Source organism: Poecilia mexicana, unplaced genomic scaffold, assembly GCF_051168715.1.
Source record: "Poecilia mexicana isolate PSO_F unplaced genomic scaffold, ASM5116871v1 scaffold_12, whole genome shotgun sequence".
Classification (NCBI taxonomy): Eukaryota; Metazoa; Chordata; class Actinopteri; order Cyprinodontiformes; family Poeciliidae; genus Poecilia; species Poecilia mexicana.
The window spans coordinates 14,686,061-14,708,093 of NW_028263381.1; the positions used below are offsets into that span (position 1 = coordinate 14,686,061).

Here is a 22,033-nt window from a genome sequence, read left to right on the forward strand (position 1 = left end):
GGAGATAAATTTCAGATAGCAAATTGATAAAACATAACTTTGCTTCAGTTATGCAATTACGTGCTAATGTAGGTCAAGTAGATAAAATCCAAATCAGATACAACAGACTTTGAAATAACTAAGAAAAATTAAAAAAACGAAAACAAAATCCAACCCACGCCCCTAAAAGGTATGAATACTTTCCATGGGACTGTAAATGTAGAATATAGAGCAAATGTCAATTTTTGAGTGAGATCATAGTAGTGTCACTCACATACGACGAGCTGAACTTTCTGGTGCAAGTTATCTACATTGCAAATTAATTTTTAACTTTAGAAATGCTCTTTGATGAATCTCATTTACTGCGTAAATGAAACGGCGCCCCCTGGCGCATATTACGGTAACAACAATTGAATTGTTACTATCTTGCTGCTTTAGGTCAATTTTGATATGAACAAATTACTATTATTTATTTGTTTATTTTATTATTTATTTATTTATTTGTTTATTTTTACAAACAAAATAAACACAAGGGTTTGATTTTATACCTAGTCTTACATACATAATGTAACCGAACGTAAACCATATCTTTTGTAGGAATATTTTCAGATTAGGTCTAAAAGGAGTTAACAGAGCTTGTTTATTAAATTTTAAATAGGAGAAACTCCTTTAAATCTGATAAAGATTTGATATTATTGCTACTCATATTGAACAGGGCAAGTTAATTTGGTTTGGAATGTTAGTAATTTTGCAATGGGGTCAGACAGAGTTGAGTGTTATCCTGTGGTCTCTATATCTATGATTCTGCCCCCTTCCACTGATGAGTCATGACTTGCAGAAATTACTTACTGGTATCCACTATAACATTCTGTTATATATCATTTAAGGGAGTGTTGTTATGATTTCTACAATTAGGGAGGCTCAGACACTACATTTTTGGTCAGCACAGTGAGGTCAGAAAGTGCTCATGCCCATCTCGTGTTTTCTTTTTGACACGTTGCAACCACAAACATCTGTGTATTTTATTGGAACTATGTGTGGTATACCAACTCAGAAGAGTATGTTTGTTTTGTGAGAGGATACAACATTTTCTTATTTTCTATTAAGAATCAGTCAAGTGGGTGGAATGCATTTGCAAGATTTGTCTTCCACTGCAAAATCAGCTGGAAATATTTGGGTACGTCTCTACTTTGCACTTCTAGAGACTGAAAAGTGCAGCTCAGTCTTGGATGGAGAATATATTGCTCTTGCAACAGATTCTGAGTTGGATTTTTTTTTTCTCAGTTCTGACTGAAACATGATTTGATCTAAACCATCTTACAGTATTCCTAGTCAATATGCTACTGAAAGACAAACCACTGCCCCAGTCAGGTCTTTTGCAGTCACTAAACAGATTTTCTTTCAGGATTTGTCTCCCATCACTTCTGGTCACCTTCCTTGTCTCTGCTGAAGAAAACCATATCCACAGCTTGATGCTGCTACAAACGTGGTAAAGTGATGGCGAGAAGGATGTGGAGTTTCAGTTTTCACAAAACGGCAGATTTATGTCTAAAATTTGTTCTCTCACCAGATTCTCCCACCTGAGCTGTGGATCTGCATAGTTCCCATGTAACTCGAGGCAGCTCTTTTCCTCTCCAACTCCAAGAAGATTTGTAGTTGTGCCTTGTTTTCGTCCATTTTTGGATGACAAAACGAACACCGCTCTGTGTTTTGTCAAAATCTTTGTTGTATTGTTTTATAGCCTAACTCTGCATCAAACTTCTCTGCAACTCTGTCTCAATGACCTGTTTTTTCTAGTTGTCATGATGCTGGTTGCCACTAATGATCTCTGACATTGGTACATTACCGCCATCAAGTGGCATGGAGTGTGGATGGGGTTATTAACTTATACTTAGAAACTTCATAAGCTTAGAAACTACTTTCTTTTAATTAATGTATTCTTCTTAAGGTACAAACAAAAGGTGTAATAAATTAAATGTAACAGCATTTGTCTGCTGTCTGTCTTATTGTTTAATGGGACTTTGGTTATCCAAATCACTGAACACTGTATTCTTCAAAAATATCAACATTTCTAAATAAAACACACAACCCCAAGCAAAGGTTTTAAATAAAAAAAGTATAGATATTAAAAGAAATAAACGTTTTGTCTTCACAATATTTACTGTTGATGTATTAGCACAATTTGTTCTTTAAATCGTGATTTAACCTTAATTGGCTATATAGCAAATACTTCATAATTCAAACTTAACATCCTAAGCAATCAATCAAACAATATTTTACTAAAAGCACAATTGGAAGCTGAATCAATCATAACATAATGTTCCGCCATAACAGTTTCAGGAGATGGTTGAGGAATGAAGTGACTGGATCATGTGCTTTCTTAACTTATGTGTTGTGTTGCTCTCCTGATCCATGATGTCTGATCTTACCGTTCGTCTTATATTTATCCCTACTGACGCTGTTCGGCAGGGATGTGCGTCTCCCTACTCGCGTCTGTATGTTTGCAAGCGTTTTCATAGATTTAAAATGACGCGGATTGTGAAAGCAGCAAAGTGTGTGGTTAATATTTCATATGTTTTATTTTGTTTATTATTGTTACCTTTAGTTTTGACGTTTTACGGCAACTATGACAACCCTAAATCATTCGTACTATACGATTATATTTTTGTACAATAGTGTAAATGTTAGCTACAGACTTTTTTTGTTTTTTAACTGTACCACTTGAGGGCGACTTTCACTTCCTCTTTATATCTTGTCATTTCTGCTTTTCTAAAACACCGATCCTGGATCAGGTTTTAAATTTCCGCTTCAGTTTTTTTTTTTAATAATGAGTGTTCGCAGGAAAACGTGGGACAAGCAAGCTGATCCAGGTTCAGTCTGATGGGGAAAGCCTTCTTTGAGGGAAGAAGCGGACATACAAAAATGCTGGCACTTAAGCGCCTGAAGCTTTGACAGGCATCCCTCTCGACCAATCAGAAATGCCGAATACTGCTAACTTCCGCTCAGGAAGGCGGGCCTTAGGAGTGGGCGTGAAAGACACGAAAGGAAGAGGAGGTCAAATGAGATGGTAGAGTTTGGAAAGCGTGAGTCTGTCATAAGGAGAGATAACGAGGTTTATAGAGGTCTGGTGTGATCATATAGTTTAAGTTGCACATTTTTATGTTTCAGTTCGAATATAAGAGTGGCGTCAGAGGGGTTTGGGTTCCTTTGTTTGCGGCGAAATAGTTAGTATGAAAGCCTGCTAGCTAATGCTAACGATACATGTAGCGTGTTCTGTTCACACAGGGGCTGACAGCAAGAGTTGCTACCAGAGTGAAGTTATGACTACTGCTAACTAAAACCCTGCTTCTTTATACACACAGGGGTAATCTATGGTGGTTCTTTTTGGAACGTCCGGCTTGTTTAAAAAGTTAGCTTGGTAACGTTGCTGCTGCACCGTCCTGCCATTGGTATTTATCTCTGGGACCTTGTACACGGTCACAGCTGTCAGTCATGTTTCACTCCGTGCCCCGACGTCCCATCTGCGAGATCGGAGTCAATACAATGCGGCTCCAGAGCAGCAGGTCTCTCGGGTGTACAGTGGAGGAAGGCATGGAGAAACTCCAGAGGTTCCCAAGGCTGGGCAGGAACTTGGGCCTGCTGCTCTCCTGGCTCCAGAGAGCAGGTGTGGGCTCCAACAGGGCCTCGGGTCAGAAGAAAAAGAAGGGACTGCTGTCCATATTTGCTGACCACTGTGGCTTTGTGACCGGTCAAAGGCTCCGGCGGGCCTGCCAAGTGGGCGAGCTTTACTCCAACCTGTACTCCGAGCGAACCAGGTGGACCCTGGTTGGCAACATTTGGCGCAGATTTCAGAGCAATCACGCCCCCACTGGGAAGCTTGTGGCGGCTTTGGCTGGGGTCTTCTTGTGGGAGAGTGAGAAGATACAAGATGAGGAGATCCGCAGGTGAGAACTCCTTGCACCTCACCCATGGACAGCTGGGATGGAGAGACATTATCCTATTTTAGGGAACTAAAGCAGTCACTCCCACAAAGAAATTGCCCTCTCGTTGCAAAATCTTGTAGCTAGTGACATTAGTTTCAATGCATGTCTATGTTTATTCCCAGAGTATGATTACCTTCAGTAAAAAAATAAAAATAGCATGGTATTTACATAATTGTAAAATAATTTGTAGCATGGCCATCTTATTTTTATTCATAAGAAAAAAGGCGCCGATTTGCTACTAAGATAGTTTAACATATTATTTGAGGTCATTTGTACCCTTTGAGATTTCAATTGGAAATATAAAGGGCATTATAAATAAAATGATTAATAATATGTTTATATATTTAAACATATTATTTATAATTCTAACACATTTAAGTGAAATGGCAAGTATGTTGCATAGACTACGGTAGTTTCAACTGTTGTTCTGAATATTTTGCTCTTTTGAGATTAACACAAGTAACACAAGCTGATAGTAACTCCTTAACTTGCCGGACATAATATAAAAGTGTTGTCCTCACTGATCAAGGTCTCCAATTGCAAAGGAGACCTTTGAAGCAATATTTTGGAGGCTATTATATTTCAGGTTCTTGCATTCATGCTGTTGTTGCCAACAATATTGGCCTCTGGATGGACTTTTGCTGTCCACAGCTGATATAAATCAGCTAAGGGCAGCATTTACCACAAGATGGTAACACTCGCAGTAATCTATGAAACTTTATGCAGCTATAAGAAACTAGCTAATCTAGCGTGTTCTCTGGCATTTTATTTTCAGGACTTGAAACCATAGCAACTGTTTGACAAAAAATTTGTTCTAATTCTGTATTTATTATAACCTTAATATACATTGACACCTGTTACTGGCCCATGCCTACATGTAACCAATTGGTAACTGCAACTTGCACTGAGTTGGCTTGATTTCCCCGTGAGCTATCGTGTGAGCTCTGACTTGTGTGCTAATCCTGTTTTGACACTGGCGTTTCTTTAAAGATGTGGACTCGAGCTGGAAGCCATGGAAGCTGTGAAAAAGCTATGCACGACGTCTAGCAACAAGGCCGCGTACCAGGAAAGTGGCTGGGAAGTTGTGGTGGACAAGAAGGATATCAAAGTGTGGAAGAGGCAAATTTCCGACACCCAGCTCTATGAATACAGAGGTCAGCGTGGTTGCTATCTGACACCCAAGTTTCTGATGGGCACGTAGGACAACAATCTGAGTTGGCATTTTTGTTCCTGTTTTTTCCTGCAGTGTTGGGTTCCTACAACGATGTCACACCAAGACAGTTCTTCAATGTACAGGTAAAGTCTCATTAATCTCATTATGTTCCACTTAGTCTGTGTCACATTTAGAAGAGCAGTCGACTGGAACTACTACTTGGAAGCTCATAGAAAAAAGATGGGCTTGGAAAAATGTTTTGTACTGAAATGTCCTCAGAGTTTTAAAAGCCTAAAATTTGGAACAAAAATGTTTAGCACTACGTCAGGGCGGTACGCTCTCATCCACTGGTGGGTTTGTGTCGTACTGGAAGCACGGAAGTCTGAAATGTTTTGTTTTTTTTTTCTTATAGCAATGCGTAAGCAGCATCTAACGGAATTACGCTTTACATTACCTGACTGATTCGCGTAGATGTAAACACACTTAATTAGCATTTTCTTTCTCGCAACATCTTTTAAAAATTTGCTCAAAATTTGTATCACAAGGTTATTGTAAACCATAAATGCTTGTTCTGTATTTACTGACACTTTCCCCCTTTCCCTCAGTTGGACACTGAGTACAGGAAGAAGTGGGATTCGTTGGTCATCAAGCTTGAAGTGGTTGACAGGGACGCCAACACGGGCTCCGAAGTTGTGCACTGGGCGACACACTTTCCAGTAAGTTTTGCTGCTTATCCTCCACACAATGTTTTATGTATTAGAAACAAAACAAAATGACCACAATTTTTCAGTTTTAGAAACAAATGTGTCTTTATTGTTCCTTCACAGTACCCGTTGTATTCAAGAGACTATGTTTATGTGCGGCGGTATGACGTTGACGTGGAAAATAACATGATGGTCTTGGTATCCAGGTGGGGCTCATAAATATTTGCATCTAATTGTGAACTTGATTGGTGTTTCGTACATTTACAGACACAAACAAACCGAATGATGTGTGTATCTCGTAACTTGGTGTGTTGTTGTTTTGTGTAGAGCCGTGCAGCATCCTAGAGTCCCAGAGACTCAAGAATTTGTGAGGGTCCAGTCATACCAGTCAAAGATGGTCATTCGTCCTCATAAGTCCTTTGATGAGGTTTGTAATCAGTTTTGAATTATTCAGTTATTTTAAGCTTATAAAAAATGTGTTTTTAAGGTTTTGTATTGATTTCGCATTTTCCTTCACAGAATGGTTTTGATTACTTGCTGACCTACAGTGATGATCCACAGACGGTCTTTCCTCGTTACTGTGTGAGCTGGATGGTGTCAAGTGGTGAGCTCTTTTTTTACTGCCCTAAACTTACAGTTTATGCTTTTAACTCTTGTTGGCTGTATATAAACATTCAGTTAAAATAAATTTAATATACCAATTTCAGACACGGAGCTGAAATAGCCACCTTCACTGTCTTGAAAAGTAGATTTTAGGGGTTTCAAAGATGGATTATTTAGCAAATGTTTCTAGACTCTTCTCTGCTCTTAGTCTTTATTCAGACTGATCATACCCAACAGTGCAGTATAGCAAAGTTGCACAATTAATCTTATTTTACTGCTAAAAATAATGTGCAGTGACAATTAATCTAACCTAATTAAGGTTATAACAAAGTGAGTTCATAATGTTGTGATCTTGACGTAACTAAATTGGTATTGTGCCAAAAACCTGACTGGGAACTCATAATTTTGTCAGCTGTAAGCTGTAATCAACAACATAAAAACTGACATCATGTAGATAATTGTTACATGACAAAACAAGGTTAACCTGAAATCCCATTTCAGGATGCTGAACTATAATCAAACTGTTACTAAACCATCTTGAGATTTAGTTTTTCTCAAAACATTGAGATTAGGAAAATGTTTTCTTAACAAAATATGACTTGGGCATTTCTTTGCAGATAATAATGTTATGAAAACTTAGTATAATACTGTTCTCCCATTAGACAAACAAGCACAGGATCTGTTTGGCGCGGGAAAAGTTTGAAAACTTACCTTGGAAATTCTTGAAAAGTGTGCAAACCCTGTTTACAGTGTTGTATCCTCAACACTTGGCCGTCGCTCCGGTGATTAAAAATGGATTTGTGCCAGTTTTAAAACTTTCAATGCTTTAAAAACACTGACGCTAAACCTCAAAAGTTTTATACCTATATCAGAAGCTGAATAATATTTTTTTTAAAATTGGGGGAAATCCTGGAATTTTGAAATTGCAACTTTATAGGAACCCTGTCCATGTTTATTATCTATGTTGGAGAGTTGTGTGTGTTTTTTTTGAGTTAGTTGCATATTTATCATATGTTCCTGAGTAAAATTGCTGGTGAACTCCCTGCCAGGTATGCCAGACTTTCTAGAGAAGCTCCATACTGCCGCCTTGCGGGCCAAGAACTTGGAGGTCGGGATTCACGACTACACCGGCGTCATCAAATCCAGGAAATCCAGCGAGTCCAGCCGTCAGCCGAGTCAGGAGCGCCTAGGTGCTGAAAACACACACACTGGTGGTCCCGGTCACATCTACGCTTGAGATGGAAGTCGTCCAGGAGTCAACTCTGGCATGTTTTAATTTGCACTCGAGTCTGTTTGAAGTCCTCCAATGAAACCTTTAGGGTACTGCTACAAAAGAACCCCTTAACTGTCACTCCAAACACACCCACATGCAAGTCAGCGGGGCCATAAGGACACCGGTGTCCTCATGACAGTTAAGGGGTTTGTAGTCCAACCTGCAGACACATGTAGATGCCGTTATACTGTTTGTGAATGAGGCAGCCAGAATATGATGGATGGCATTACAAGGTGCCATCCATGACGGTGGCACAGTTTTGGTATCCAGCCACTGCCGTGTCTCTCATCATGGTTTGGCAGTGGCGTGTCTTCTGTAACTATAAGATCCAGCCAGCTTTCCTGTTTGTGAAGAGGCTTTTGCCAAAGCACTGTTTCTCTCTCTCTTCTTTTTTCAAAGCTCCATGGAAAGTCATGTGGTTTGTCTTGACTTTGATACAGGGAGGTGAATATGACTGAATCCTGGTGGACTTTATCACTGAAATGCAAGGCCTTGACCCAATGAACCCACTGCCTGATGAAGAACTGGCCGCTGTGAGAAACGCTTCACAAGAGGTTCCTGCATTTCATGGATGAGGAGGTTGTAGTTTTTTTGCTGCACAATAGGGTCATTTTACAGGATAAGAGGTTAAATGTAAAAAAAAAAAAAAAAAAAAAGATTTTTTTTTTTTTTTTTACATTTGAAGAAGATAAACAGGAGTTTGTAGTCATCTCAGTGTTCAAAGCTGCCAGCCTTCTGAAGATATTGCAGTCTTTCAGCAGTAGAGGCATAGTGTCTTACAAAAACCGCATAAATCCTCATTAGAAAAGGTACTAAAGTGGTCGTAGTGAGGAGGTTGCACAAAAACACACAAAGCAGTGCCCTGCGTAGACCGTGCCACATGACAATTTGTCTGGATGTATATTTAAGTTCTCGTTTTGAATCTGGTTTTTTGCATTTCTCCGTTTAGTTTGTTTTCACTCTGTGTTTTACGTGGTTTTCTCCTTTACTGTAGGTCTGGCACATTTATCGTTTTTATGTGCAAAAAGCTTCACAATACCTAACCCGAGTTTCAATTATACGTTTTCTTTTTTTATGCAGGTTCTACTGAAACGTCATAGTGTTCTCCATCGATGTTTAAAATGAGCTGTATGCAGGGTCTCTAATGAATGTACAAAGTGAACCACATGCTGTGGATTGAAACCTTGCCTAATTAAACTGTTTACAGCTTGTTAAACTGGCACCGACATGGTGTTTAACAAAGCCCTCCATGTTCTACTAAATTGTTATGTTCACAATTTGTAGTTGATGCATCTGAGTGAATCTCTTGTTTCAGTGTAATTCAGTCTGCTTCTTTTTTTGTGACAAAGTCTGGTCCTGAATTTGTTTAATTTACTTCAGTGGTGAAGCATGTCCTGCTTTTTAAATAAACTTAGTAGTGTAAGGTAAGAGAAATTTGATGTATTGAAATTTAAATGTTTGTTTCAGATTCAGTCTGTCGTAATCGAACTGAAATGTGTAAATCTCAACCCAATAAAACATGTTTGCTACTGTTCAATGTGTGCATAGATTTTTAAGGCTTTCCCTCAACCTGTGCAATCTTTCTCGCTGTTCTTTTTGGCCCTTTATTGCAAAAAAAAGTTGTTTAATTTGACCTCATTAAGTAAATGAGGAGCAGTTCATGTTAACTATTTTCATTTATAATCAAATGGTTTTGATAAATAAAATGAAATAACCTGAATTTGGAGTCTAACCAGATCGTCTAAACGTCTTTGTCTGTCTCACCGTCTTCAGCTTGAGAACAGCTCTGATGTATCATCCTGCCAGAGAAAAGGACAATCCGCATTGTCTCTGTTAAACCAATGTAGTCCAGTCTAATGGGATAAGGTATAAACCTCGTACTCCAGTCTGGGTGAAAGGTCGGAGAGAAGCTGCAGAGACGCCTCGTGGTTTTACTGAAAGCACTGCTGAATCGATCAGCTGCTGAAAAATACCGTCAGTCATGCTACAAAACTTCGTACATTATACTAATTTTAATGTATCTATTTAGTTTGGCTATTAAGCCAACAACAAAACAATACAAGAAATGTGACTTTATTTTTTGTTACATTTTCATCACCTTTACTACGACAATGTAGAAAAAAAATTCTGAGCATTTTAATTTACATAAGTATTTTCTTTTGATTAACACTTTTCCAAAATACAAATTCAGTTAAAATAATCTCAGGTATTTAAAAAAATCTAATAACTGTAAAACTAATGCAGATTATACATCATTCTGGACCATAATTTTTAATCTAAACACCACACGCACACACGTGCATTTTATGGGGTTTCTTCAGTAGCAGAAGGCATATTTGGGCTTGGATAATGTACTATGCATTAAATAAGACTGTTACAAATAATATATATTTAGATATATTAAATACATATTTTGATGTGGAATGAATTTTATGCAATAACATAATAAAGGATAGTATATTTATAGGTAGTGCAACCTTTATAACCATAATACATTTTGGCTTATTTCTTTCTCCTTTTTGAATAGATTTTTTTTTTCATTCATTGCTTTGCTGTATAATTTCAAATTATGAAGTCTGACAGACATGATTTGGCCTTCAAGATTTTACTTAATATTTGTAGTTTGATTTTTATGCTTGACAACATTTTTGTTTTATATGCTTTAAATAAGGATTTCATTCATGGAGCACTCAGAGAAATCATTTTGGCGATGGGAGCAGCTCAGGTCCTCATTCATTGTTCGTAGCAATTTTGCTTCACCCATAGATACATAACTCTTCCATCTCTATCCTACATTAATTTCTTCCTATTTTGTACATATTACCAAAGCAGAAAAAAGGGTGCATTAACATTTAGGAGAATACTTTATCATTTTCTCATAGCTACTGTTCTGTACACTATAAATGCAAAGTAAATGTTAATTCTGAATTATGCACTGGTGGCTTATACATGAAAATAAGGCGATCTTGTATTCGTCTGTGTGTGTCCTGTTTTCTGGATCTCTAAAACTGCTGCAGTTTTATTGATTTTCTTGTCTTTATTTTGATGAAGACATTTTGACAAGTCAAACAACAAACAAAATCACTGCAGTAATGATTTCATTAACCAATGGCTAAAGTAGCAGGTAGTTATAACCCAGTGTGATGGGTTACTAATGCTTGTCAGTAATTGTTGAAATGTTCTCAATATGACCTTCAGAATAAGAAGAAAAAAAGAATAACAAGACAGAAAATATAGCCGAGGGAGTTATAGTTTAAAAAACTACATGAAGTTTTGATGATTGAAGTTATTTTTATTCATGTAAATATTGATGGTAAACCTGTGAAACACTTTCATGTTACATATTTATTGCAAAGTATTTCTCCACTAAGAAGTTCACCATTAATAGTGCAAGGGTGGTCATTCATGGTGAGTTTTAAACTAGAAAAAATGTATTTGTGGTTCTTATTCAAGACAAAATTAAAAAAAGAAATAGGCAAAATATGAATCGATTACAATAGGAGACACAAGGAAATGAGGAGTCTGGTTTTCACAAGTGAAATTTATTGATGCAGTGTTACAGTTCTGGTCAGACAACAACGACTGAATTTAAATAAGTAGCTGAGCTCTGGATAGAACAGAGTAATTTCAACATTAATCCAGGTATATAAACTCATCCTGAACACTTGTTTTTCAGTCCTTGTGCAGCAGTGGTTTGATTTACGCATCTGTGATGCATCTGCAGTCCTGACAGGCGGAAGATCGTTTTAATGTATGACCTCTAGAGACTGAAATTATTGGACGGAGTTAAAAGCCACCGAGCACTTACTGTAATTGATCGTTTCTATGAATGGGACATATTTTGACCACCCGGCTTGTAGATAATGACAGCTTTATCTGTATGAATAATTTGAACTGAATGACCCCTGTCATACCACATCCCCCGCCCCCAACCTCCATCCAGTTTATTCAACAACAAAAAAAATTAACACACACAGAGCATTTAGTTTCAATTTATTAGTCATAGTTCTGAATTTTAATGTGCAGCATGAAGTAAAACAAGACATGTTGATTAAAACCAAACTCAGAAATATTTTTTTTATTCAGTGGTTTGCAGTCATTATAAAATCTTCATCCCTATTACAGGTTTTCACATCAAGCAAATGCAAAACTGCGAATGTGTAAAATATTTCGATGCCTTCGCTTGGGAGATGACTGTAGGTTGCGCTCACAAGCCTCCAAGGTGCTTGGCACAACCATGGACACGGGATGCACTGCATGGTTAGATCAAGCACAATGGAGTCTTGGGCAAAGACGAGAAAAGCCAACGCATATCGCCAAAGTCTTACCCTGCATTCCCGCCAAAGAACAGTGCAGGTTATTGAATTCATGTGGTAGAAGGGCTTTTTGCAAAAGAACATATCTTTTATATCTTAAAAAATACATCTTCTCCTAGCCTAAGCTTAAATCCTAAAAAACTCTATCTCATGATTTTTTCCATTGGTTTCTACAATAGAATAATCCAGTTCAGTTCAGCAGGTTCTGCTAGGTAAGTCAAAAAGTTCTTTAGAGTCCTGTCTTGTCGTTTGATTGGCTAGAACCTTTGGTTATACTTGGATCCCGCAGTTAAAAACATCTGCAGAATATAAAAAAAAAAGATTAGTCATAGGTCATGCTCACTGCGGAAAAAAAGGGTACCACCCTTCCTGCGCACAAACTGCGTCACACCCCACCCTCTCACCCTTCTCGCCTTTGTTTGAGACACGCCTGAACAAAAGGAAACGAGAAAATTCTGTAGCTTATTTTTAAAATATGCATTAGAACCAAATCATTTTCATTATGATGTGTGCAACAAGTCTAAGATTCACTGGCTTACTTTTTTTTCTTGCAAGTCAAATAGGTATTTTCCCACTGATCAATGAAAACCGAGTTTGGGCGATCTTACTTAGACTCATTGTGTCTTAAAGAACCCAGACTCTCGAATTTCGCTTGTAATTAACTCTAAACGAGCCGCGGTGGCCCACTGACCCCAAGAATTATAGCTGTATCTCTGCAGTCCATCTGCGGACATTGACCATCTCCTCAACGCAAAGACACAACCCGTCTTACATCTCAGGACTAACCTTGTTATAAGCCAGTGAGTGCAATGTCAAGAGTCAAGATACCATCAAGCTAAGGGAGTCGTTTCCCCAAAAGGTTTCTCAATCTTGTTACCTTCTCCAGTGTCTCTTTCAGCTCCCCAGAGACGTCTTACTCAAACGAGAAAGCGTGGTGCGATAATCAACTTAGAGCTCAGGCAACTGAACCACTTTGTGTGATGAAATGATGTCGTAATGAATATCAATGCAGCAAGAAAAAACTCGCTGTTCTTCGGGACCAAACGGTGCAGGAGTTGGAGGGATTTGTGCGAAGACGGTGGGCGATGGCGGTGGACGTTTTTCAGGATGAGCATGTTTTCCGTAAGATGAAGTAAAGCTGATGGGATGATTTTAATGTGCTGATGATTATGACACATGAATATGCTATCTTACCTTACTTTTTCCAAGCTTTCAGAAGGGCCATCCTAACAGAGATCTTTCAGGAACTGCTATCAAATCATCTATAAATCTTGATTTTGAATAGAAATGTTAGAAAAGACAAAGCAGATGTTAAATGCTCTTCTGACTGAAGGTCAAAGCAACCTACCTATCCGGGATTCACTCTAAATAAAATACTCTTCATCTACTTTGGATTTTCCGGACAACTTCTAGCTAAGAAACCCACCTTTGTGTCCCTTGGCCTCAGGTTGCTGTTCGGTGATGAAGACGTCTGGATGATCTGAGTAGAGTCTTGGGGTCTTCCAGCTTGCTCTACTTGTGAAAGACTGTTCTGACTTCGTCCTCAGCAGCCTTCAAGTCCCCATCTCCTGTGCCCCTCCTTCAAGCTAGGAGGAGTTGGCGACATTCTCTTGGGATAGGTGCTATGGCAATGAAGACTTGGTCAATCTGGGATTGGATACGGGGTTGGTGGAGTTTGGGGTAGGTGGGGGCGGCCGGTTCCGCATTTCATAAATATTAATACATAGTCTGCCCTCTCTAAATGGGTGGATTCTTTAATTTTGTTAGAGGGGGAAGTGCTTTATTCACTTAATGGCTTTTATTAGTGCCCAGTCCTCAACTCTTTCATTAGCTAAAGTGCTGCTATAATTTACAGGGTAAAAGGGGGAGTGGGGTAGAAGCGGTGTCTGGGGAGGGCTGATCCTGCTGTTGCTGGACAGTAGACCTCACGCTCAACCACTGCAGCTTTTACTAAAAAGCATCTGGTTAGTTACATTCAGTCTATAGCAAAAAATTCTCCCTTTCTGAACCTTCTGGTCTTGTTAAAATTACCTTGACTTTCAAACATTGTTTGAAGACCTTGATTCTCAACATTGCATTGCAACAATTTAAGTATATAGATTTTGGAAAATCAAATGGTTTTCAGTAGAGAGTGCCAAAAGCATTTCAGTATTGCCAAGTTAAGTCTTCCAGTTTTTTTCTTTCCAGAAAACTAATTTCACACTTCTAGTGAGTAGAGATAAATCAGGGCTGCAAATGTACTTCAAATAGCTTTTGTTTAATACGTTATTCTCCACATGAGAAGTTTCGCCCCTGGTAAATCACAAGGTACATTGCTTTATTATAAAAGAGGGATTGGCTTTGCTCCGATTTTAAATTTTCATCTTTAAAAAGCTCTATCTATATTCTTTTACTGTATTTGTCTGAATTGATTTATTCAGGACCACGTAGTTACAGGAATCTGCATTCCTTAAAGCAGTTAGTTAAAACAAATAAGAGAAAAATAAAATGCAAAGGTTAAAACACTAAACTCGCTGCTGGAATATATAAATTCATCACGATCTAGATTTCTACATACACAGCAAAGTTGAATTTGTTGAAATAGAAAACAAGAAAGATAAGTGATATTTGCTGCGTCGGCAACACAGCTTGCCTTTGCACGCACTAAAGCAATCGGCTTTATTCGCAGACTTGAATCTGCAGAAACAACATGGCTCCTCCACCCTCCACTGGTGCATGCAGCATACTAACAGCAGTCTCTACCACAGAGCCCATGGCTGATAATAAAAGCTTTATTTTTGCTCTCTGGAGTTTTGTTACTTGCAAACAGCTTGCATCTGATGACCCCCAGAACACATTTGAGTGAATGAACTGATTAACCTGAGTGGCCGTACCCCACAGGAGTGGGTGGAGGAGGAATGGGCCCACCAGTCTGAATAACTGTCTTCATCATCAATGTCACATAAATCACTTTTGCTTTCAAACAAGGTTTTTTTTTATTTTGCCTCTTCAGCCAGACTGAAATGTTCGCAGTGACACGAGTTCTTCCAACGTCACACTGCAGAAACGCTTTAGTCTCAAATTACATGCAGCTCGTGCAAAATGAACAGTGGCAGAAGAAATAAGACAAATTCAATTGTATATTTAGATTTTTTATTGTACAGCTTTAGGTTGTTAATGCAAGCCTTAACCAACATTCAATATGAACTATTTATGGTGTTAGGTACTCCGGGTACGTCCAAATGTGTCGCATTGATGTCACCATTACAACAACACGGCAAACAAGTTGACCACATGACAGAGGTGTTTTAATTGACATCTGGTGATATTTGCTGAGCCATGCAGTGATTCGAAACCCAGTTCACTTTTTCACCAACTGGATAACATCTTCATCCTCCATAACATGGTCCTTCCCCACTTTCTGGGGGTTGTGTTTCACAGAGGAGCCCCACACCAGCGCGCTGGAAGAAGAAGAAGAAAAAAGAAAACCATTTATTCTTGGCTAAAATGATCAATTTACTATAGAGTGGCTAACATGACAAAAAAGCATTTAGGTAAAGACAGAAAATGCCTCTATCTGCATGTGTCAGTTTGACCAATCATCTCCCTTGAGGACGTTTAATGCTCTGAAGCACTAACACAGGGAGTGATTGATGGCTCTGCCTCACCCATTAGGAGATGCGGGTAAAATATAATGTAAGGTACAAAACTAAACTCGCACATCTTGAAATGTAAAGAAAAATACCAGTTATTAAGATTTTTTACAATTTAAATTAGGAATGCAGGGTCTGAAAAAAAAAAACTTTTCTCAGACCTGGTTAATCCAAGTACTCATATCTGAGTTTTATCTTAAAAATATTACAAATCTGATCATTAACGTGAGTTTTAGTAAAGAGTGAATCAGTGCAGCAAAAGCTCCCCAAGTGGGTGATGGGTCCAGCAGGAGTTTTTCCAATTTAATTTTATTTACTTTACTGACACCTGCACAGTCTTGATGATAGAGCAGAGTGAACAGAATGTGTGCAAATGCAGTGCAGCATGCAGAGTTTGATGGAGAGCGCGGCTATTGCCTTGGATAACGTGCAAATCTTGAAACTGCTCTGCATGTAAAATGCATCTGCAGGACCATCATTAATCTAACTGTGCTATTGTACAGATGCCAGATCTCAGGCTGACTCAGGCAGCACTAATATGACCGCTCTAAACTGTGAAGGATAAAATTCCTCTTAAATAGAAAGAGGCAATTGTCACATTAATGTTCACTGATTTTATTTAGGCAGTTCTATATTGTAAGATCTGTTTGTTTACTTCACTTCAAGCTTATGTTTTGAATTATAAGTACATTAAGATTATTTACTGTTTCAATTTAGTGTTTAATTGCAACTGTCTGTTAATCTAAACCTAAACATATTTTTAAATTAAATTTGCCATTCATAAATATTTTCTTTTATAGTACAATTAGTATACATATCCTTGGGCGTTTCCACTTACCTTTAATTTCAATATTCTCATTTCATTAGAGCACAGTCCTTCTAGTCTATAGCATGAAATAAATAGAAGGTAATGCCTCTGATGATGTGTTCCACCATTTACTGCAATAGCTTCTTGTTAGCTTATGAAATATCCATTGTTTCTGAAATTTGTGATCATCATAAAAATCCCATAAAATCTATGAAACACACTAAATTAAGTGTTAAATCTGGAGTAACCTGTGAAGTACTTACTACTTGAATTCTTTGATGAGATTTTTGTGAATCTTTAAGCAGAAATCCTCGACCGAAGTTCGTCCGTCAGGGAGTACAACAGGAGACGTGTAATCGGGAAGTTGGCCTTTGGGTTTGGTGTAGCTGTAAGTGAGCACATTATCCCAGTCGGATTTTAACAAATATTTCATTTTGCCCACTTCATTCAGAATCCCTGCAGAAATACAAACAGAACAAATCAATCCACCCTTACATGCGAACAAGCTTCAGGTAGTCCCACATCCTCTCCAGCAGGTCGTCAAAGTTCCAGCGGTGGTGGGCAGAGATTGGGACACAGTGGGGCACCTTGTAGATGATGTCAAGCTCCTCGATGGAGATCTGGTCGATTTTGTTCAGCACGTATATGCACGGGATGTAGACCCTGATGAGACATGATTGGAGTCAGTAAGTACTTGCCTCTGACATTAAATTTGACCAAATGTGAAAGGAGGAAAAAAAATAAAAAAAAGTCTGTCTTTAAACTGCATTCTTAAGTCACAACTTGAAGCAGAGTTTAACGTGACATTTATTTTTAGCAAACCGCAAGATGCAATGCATCGCAATGTGTCACTGCTAATTTAATGAAGCCAAGCTAAAATGGAACAGCGCAGTGTGCAGCTCCTCTTTTAAAAACACCAACTTATTGCTCTCTTATGTTGCTATGCAGATACTTGACCCCACTCTCATTTGCAGCATTGCTTTAGTTCATTAAGTTTTACAAATACTAGTGACCGTGCGCTTCAGGTCCACCACAGCTTTTGAAGTTGGAATATTGAGCAGTCCACTAGAACAGGTTTAGTTTTCCTTATTTTAAGACATTTTATTTAAATTAGCTGCCTTGTTTGGGAACACTGTAATAATTGTGTTATAATTATTACAGCCTCTTCTCCTAGAAATGATCACATTTAACCCCCCTCTAAAAAAAAAAAAAAAAAAAAAATCAGCTATGCAGATGAGATAACTGAAACACAGACTGACTGCTGCAATTTCTGTGCCTAGTATAGATTTTTGTTGATTTTCATGTGTTTCACTCAGCGTTTGTCACGTAATCCTTTCTCGGAAACCAGCTTTTAAAGAGAGCGAAGCTCCAACACAGAGGTTTAGGTGCTGCTGCGCTGCTGTAGACGTATCAGTGGACATTTGATTTCAGAGAGCACCAAGCCACACCCAGAGAGACGAGCGACGGAGAGCCCGCTTCAGCAGCTTACCGATTTCCCTCCACCACATCGATGAGGTCATCAGCCGTGACGTCGCTGCGCAGGGTGATGTCGGCGTTGTGGATCTTATACTCGGCCAGGATGGTCTTAACGGTTTCGGAATCGAGCTCACTTTGTGCACACTGACGACAAGGAAAAGACGCAGAATAAAAACATCTTAAATTTGCACTGATGAATACTTTTTGTCAGAAAGAGAAGCAAAAAAAACGGGTAAAATAATTTCCCCAAAGCCTCTACTTATTATGGTATTTATTACCTGATCTAATTTTATAAATTGTTTTGTACTGATTTTTTTAAAATGATTCCTATTTTGTATATTACTGCATAATATTCTGACTCCTAAATATTATTGTGGTGAACTATTTTATATGGTAAATTACTTAAATTAAATTTCTTTTATCAAGTTTAACCTTTTTTTTTCTCTGCTAAATGTTTTACTACATGTTTTAGTAACTGTTTTATGCAGACAATCATAAAGCATTTATGACAATACTCCACTCACGTATAATATTTTGTCATTCAGCATCAACATTTACAGTGTAGAATTGGGTCTGTTGTAGAAACTTGACTTTATCTTATTGTTACTATATTTATTATTGAGCCAGAAAACAGGAACATGTAACAATGCAACCATCCTCGGTTCCATATAAGAAATCCTGCAGTGCAGTGAGAGACGTACTGTAGCAGTAAAGTTGATGCCTCCTTTGTCCTTCTTCTTGAAACCAATGTTGGGCGGTTGCTTGTTAAGTCGGATGCCAAAGCCCTCCAGCTCATGTTCTATTAGCTTCTTATGAACAAGAGGCTTTAACACATCAAGCACTATCAGGATTAGATTGCAAGTTCGAGCCACTGAGAGAGAAAGGGAGAGAAGGAAAAGAGCAGTTTGTTATGTAGATGAGGGAATACATTTTATGTCTTCGGTGGACACAATTAAAAATATAAAAACAACAATTATATTTCTTCACTAGTGTTAAACAGCTGTAACAGTTCAGTATTTGCTAGAGTTCATTATAATGACCGTTATTAAATGCAGCACAGTTATGGAGGTATAACGTGAATCAATAAACAAAGCTAACAAAAGATCATCTTTTATGGTATAAAAACACATTTTATATGACAGATTTCCCTAAAGGGCAGAGAGAATCAATTCTTAAAATAGATTTTTTCCCCCCCACTATTTTGTCATATTTATTCAGACCTGGAAAATCTTCAGTTAAATTTTCCAGCCTGTACAAGAACCCTGCTAATATTTCGAACAATTTGCATGCATTAACACAAACCTAGGGAAACTCAAATTGCAGAAAATAATATTCAGATGTTTTTTAAGGTTTTCAACTAATATCAATAATCCCAACAGTACCTGCAATGACCTGCCTGCCTCTGCCCTTGCCGTCCTTGGCTCCCTCAATGATTCCAGGTAGATCCAAAAGCTAAGAAGAAATCATTTAAAAGGGATTTTTTTTTTTAAATCAACCAGACTTCTGCATATTTTCCCAGATTGTAAAGAAAGAGTAAATTTTTGTACCTGAATTTTGGCACCTTTATACCGAATGACTCCAGGCACTGTTGTAAGGGTGGTGAACTCATATGCTGCAACTTCTGAGTACACACCCGCAAGGTTACTGAGCAGCGTGGACTTTCCTACGGATGGGAAACCAACAAAACCCACTCTGGCATCACCGGTTTTTGCCACGTCAAAGCCTGAAAGTCAGAGAAACATCAGAATATTAACTATATTTTTTATGTTTTACAGGAGAGTCACTTTACTCAGAAGGATATAAACCAAGATTAGAGCAGTACTTGGACTAAATCCACAGTATTGAGATTTTACCTTCCCCCGTTGCACCCCCACTGCCTCCTTTTGGTGTGATCAGCTCCCTCCTCAGCTTTGCTAGACGTGCTTTGAGCAGACCCAAGTGGTGAGCTGTGGCCTTGTTCTTCTGCGTCCTGGCCATCTACAGGAAGAGGCGACACTAGTTGGTATTTGAACAGCGATCATCGTCAAAAGTACATTTATTATGTCTTGGAACCAAAAAACTAACTTATCAGTAATTTATCAGAACATCCGACTCACTATTTTACAATAATTTATCTGAAAATATAAAGTTATGTGTACATTTTTGAATGTAAGAAAGAAAATAACAAAAACAATTTTAAGCAGCAGAAACACATTTCCATTTGGTTTTTTTTTTTTTACATAAAACTAATACAGTAGGAAATGTATATTTACGTTAGAACAGGGTAAAGTTCTTCTAGCAAACATGTATAGTGTATACTTTATATGTAGTTGACTACAGCAGGTTCAGCAGATGGAAAATAACTTTTTTTCAACCTAAGAAAGTTGCAAATTTGACCTAAAAAAAGTTCAAATTTGATTAGATCAAATTTGAACATTTTTTAGAACACCCAACTTAGACGATTAAAGACAAGACATCTGTATCACAGCTCAAACAAGGAATAAACATAATATTAATATTCTGTGAGTGTAAAACATGCAGCTTAAACTTAAACAAAATTATACTGCTAAAAACACATGTATTAGATAGTAATAGCATATACAGTAACCTCAAATAATTACATTTTTAACAAAATAAACCAAAGATACACAAACAAACATAAATACAACTGAGAAACAGTCAATAAAAGGTTTACATTAAAACATTATTTCGTCAGGAATTATATTATGTACATATTTGACAGTTTATTGTCATTCATTTTTTGTTTTGTAATGCTGGACCAATTAAATCATTATCTCTAAAGATAGTTCATATGTATAATTAATACTGCCTGCAGAGAGTATGTTTTCTCCAACATCAAATAGCCTCTTATGTTGTTTTATTAATTATGTCATTTATTTTGGCAGCTCGTTGAACAAGAGGTTGTTACAATAACAATATTGGTAGTACTGGAGTGTTCAATTCATAGTATAACTGTAAGTAAAATACAGTTATAAAAATCTTTACGTAAAAGCAATAACCGTGAAAAAGCCGGGTGGCTAAAACTACTGGTATTAGTATATTTCAGCTACTGCTAACAGCTAACTGTTAGCTAAAACGTGACTAACTCAAACACTCCCATCTGGTAATGTTTATCTTACCTCATTTTCTATCTCCGCTATCTTGGCGAGTATACTCATTATGACTATGTATCCAGTTCACAACTAACGTCAATGAAATTATTTGTAGAAATTTTACAAATGATTTGGCAACGTTTAGCCGTTTTAGCAAGCACACGCCACAGAACTGCCGCTGTACGAGAATTCACAGCAAATCTCGCGATGTCAAAGGAGGAAGGAGCGCATTACCCCGCGTTTTGGTTGACAGGACACGGCTTCACTATTTAAGAATAAACTATTTCATTATAAATTTTTGTTATACAATTGATATATATATATATATATATATATATATATATATATATATATATATATATATATATATATATATATATATATATATATATATATATATATATATATATATATATATCAATTGTATAACAATTGTATTATATTGTGTGATATAGGCACCACAGTTACCTATATCAACATGCAATAAAATCTAATTACAGATGAATCTGGCTTATATTAGCTGCAATATATGATATATGAAATATAATAATATACAAGTCTAATCCACTCCATGACGTGCTGGCTGGATACAGGAGCACCTTCCTTCAGCAAGAGACTCATTTTACCAAAGTTCACCACAGAGCTCCACAGAAAGTCATTTCTGCCTGTTCTGGCTCTACAATGCCTATGTCTGTGCTAATTGATTAAAATTTTTTCTGCGCTCATTTATAGGTTATTTATTGATTAATATATTGCATGTGATTGCTTGTTATTTATTTATTTATTTACTTATCACTCTTAGGTAAATATATATATATTTTAAAAACTTTGTATTTATTACCTAAGATGGAGGAGCTTTCAACAACTAAGCAATTTTCACTTGTGGATCAATAAAGTCTATTCTATTCTATTCTATTCTATTCTATTCTATTCTATTCTATAATGTTTAAATTCATTTGCAATGCAGCACTTTTTAGGACAATGCAATAAAGATCTTAAATCAAAACTTATTTA

General features: G+C 37.4%; 2 protein-coding genes across 3 annotated transcripts; one reads left to right on the forward strand and one right to left on the reverse strand.

Annotated features, from left to right (window-relative positions):
• Positions 1–2,898: 2,898 nt before the first annotated feature.
• stard7 (StAR related lipid transfer domain containing 7) lies at positions 2,899–9,232 on the forward strand. 2 transcript variants are annotated; one of them, XM_015003888.2, is made up of 9 exons: positions 2,899–3,923; positions 4,953–5,116; positions 5,209–5,258; positions 5,721–5,831; positions 5,943–6,025; positions 6,147–6,246; positions 6,339–6,423; positions 7,472–7,612; positions 8,136–9,232. In XM_015003888.2, the coding sequence occupies exons 1-9, from the start codon at positions 3,472–3,474 to the stop codon at positions 8,141–8,143; spliced, it is 1,194 nt and encodes a 397-aa protein (XP_014859374.1). In that variant the 5' UTR covers positions 2,899–3,471; the 3' UTR covers positions 8,144–9,232. The 2 variants fall into 2 exon arrangements, with proteins under 2 accessions (XP_014859374.1, XP_014859371.1); XM_015003885.2 differs by having other exon boundaries at positions 2,901–3,062; positions 3,342–3,923; positions 7,472–9,232.
• Positions 9,233–15,126: 5,894 nt separating this feature from the next.
• On the reverse strand, positions 15,127–21,230 carry drg1 (developmentally regulated GTP binding protein 1). Its single transcript, XM_015003898.2, has 9 exons — positions 21,047–21,230; positions 19,781–19,904; positions 19,475–19,650; positions 19,310–19,379; positions 18,629–18,798; positions 17,941–18,071; positions 16,947–17,114; positions 16,715–16,837; positions 15,127–15,451 (listed from the first exon to the last, which is right to left on the reverse strand). The coding sequence occupies exons 1-9, from the start codon at positions 21,083–21,085 to the stop codon at positions 15,352–15,354; spliced, it is 1,101 nt and encodes a 366-aa protein (XP_014859384.1). The 5' UTR covers positions 21,086–21,230; the 3' UTR covers positions 15,127–15,351.
• Between the last annotated feature and the right edge of the window lie 803 nt (positions 21,231–22,033).

What these genes read in the sequence shown, in the direction of transcription:
- drg1 (XM_015003898.2), bottom strand. Translation starts at nt 21,085, where the DNA reads ATGAGTATACTCGCCAAGATAGCGGAGATAGAAAATGAG. An exon ending in ATAAAGGTGCCAAAATTCAG is followed by an intron (nt 19,380 to 19,474) that starts GTACAAAAATTT and finishes ATTTCTTCTTAG; the next exon opens with CTTTTGGATCTACCTGGAAT. An exon ending in AGGCAGGCAGGTCATTGCAG is followed by an intron (nt 18,799 to 19,309) that starts GTACTGTTGGGA and finishes TTTCTCTCTCAG; the next exon opens with TGGCTCGAACTTGCAATCTA.
- stard7 (XM_015003885.2), top strand. Translation starts at nt 3,472, where the DNA reads ATGTTTCACTCCGTGCCCCGACGTCCCATCTGCGAGATCGGAGTCAAT. An exon ending in CAAGATGAGGAGATCCGCAG is followed by an intron (nt 3,924 to 4,952) that starts GTGAGAACTCCT and finishes GTTTCTTTAAAG; the next exon opens with ATGTGGACTCGAGCTGGAAG. An exon ending in GAGCTGGATGGTGTCAAGTG is followed by an intron (nt 6,424 to 7,471) that starts GTGAGCTCTTTT and finishes ACTCCCTGCCAG; the next exon opens with GTATGCCAGACTTTCTAGAG.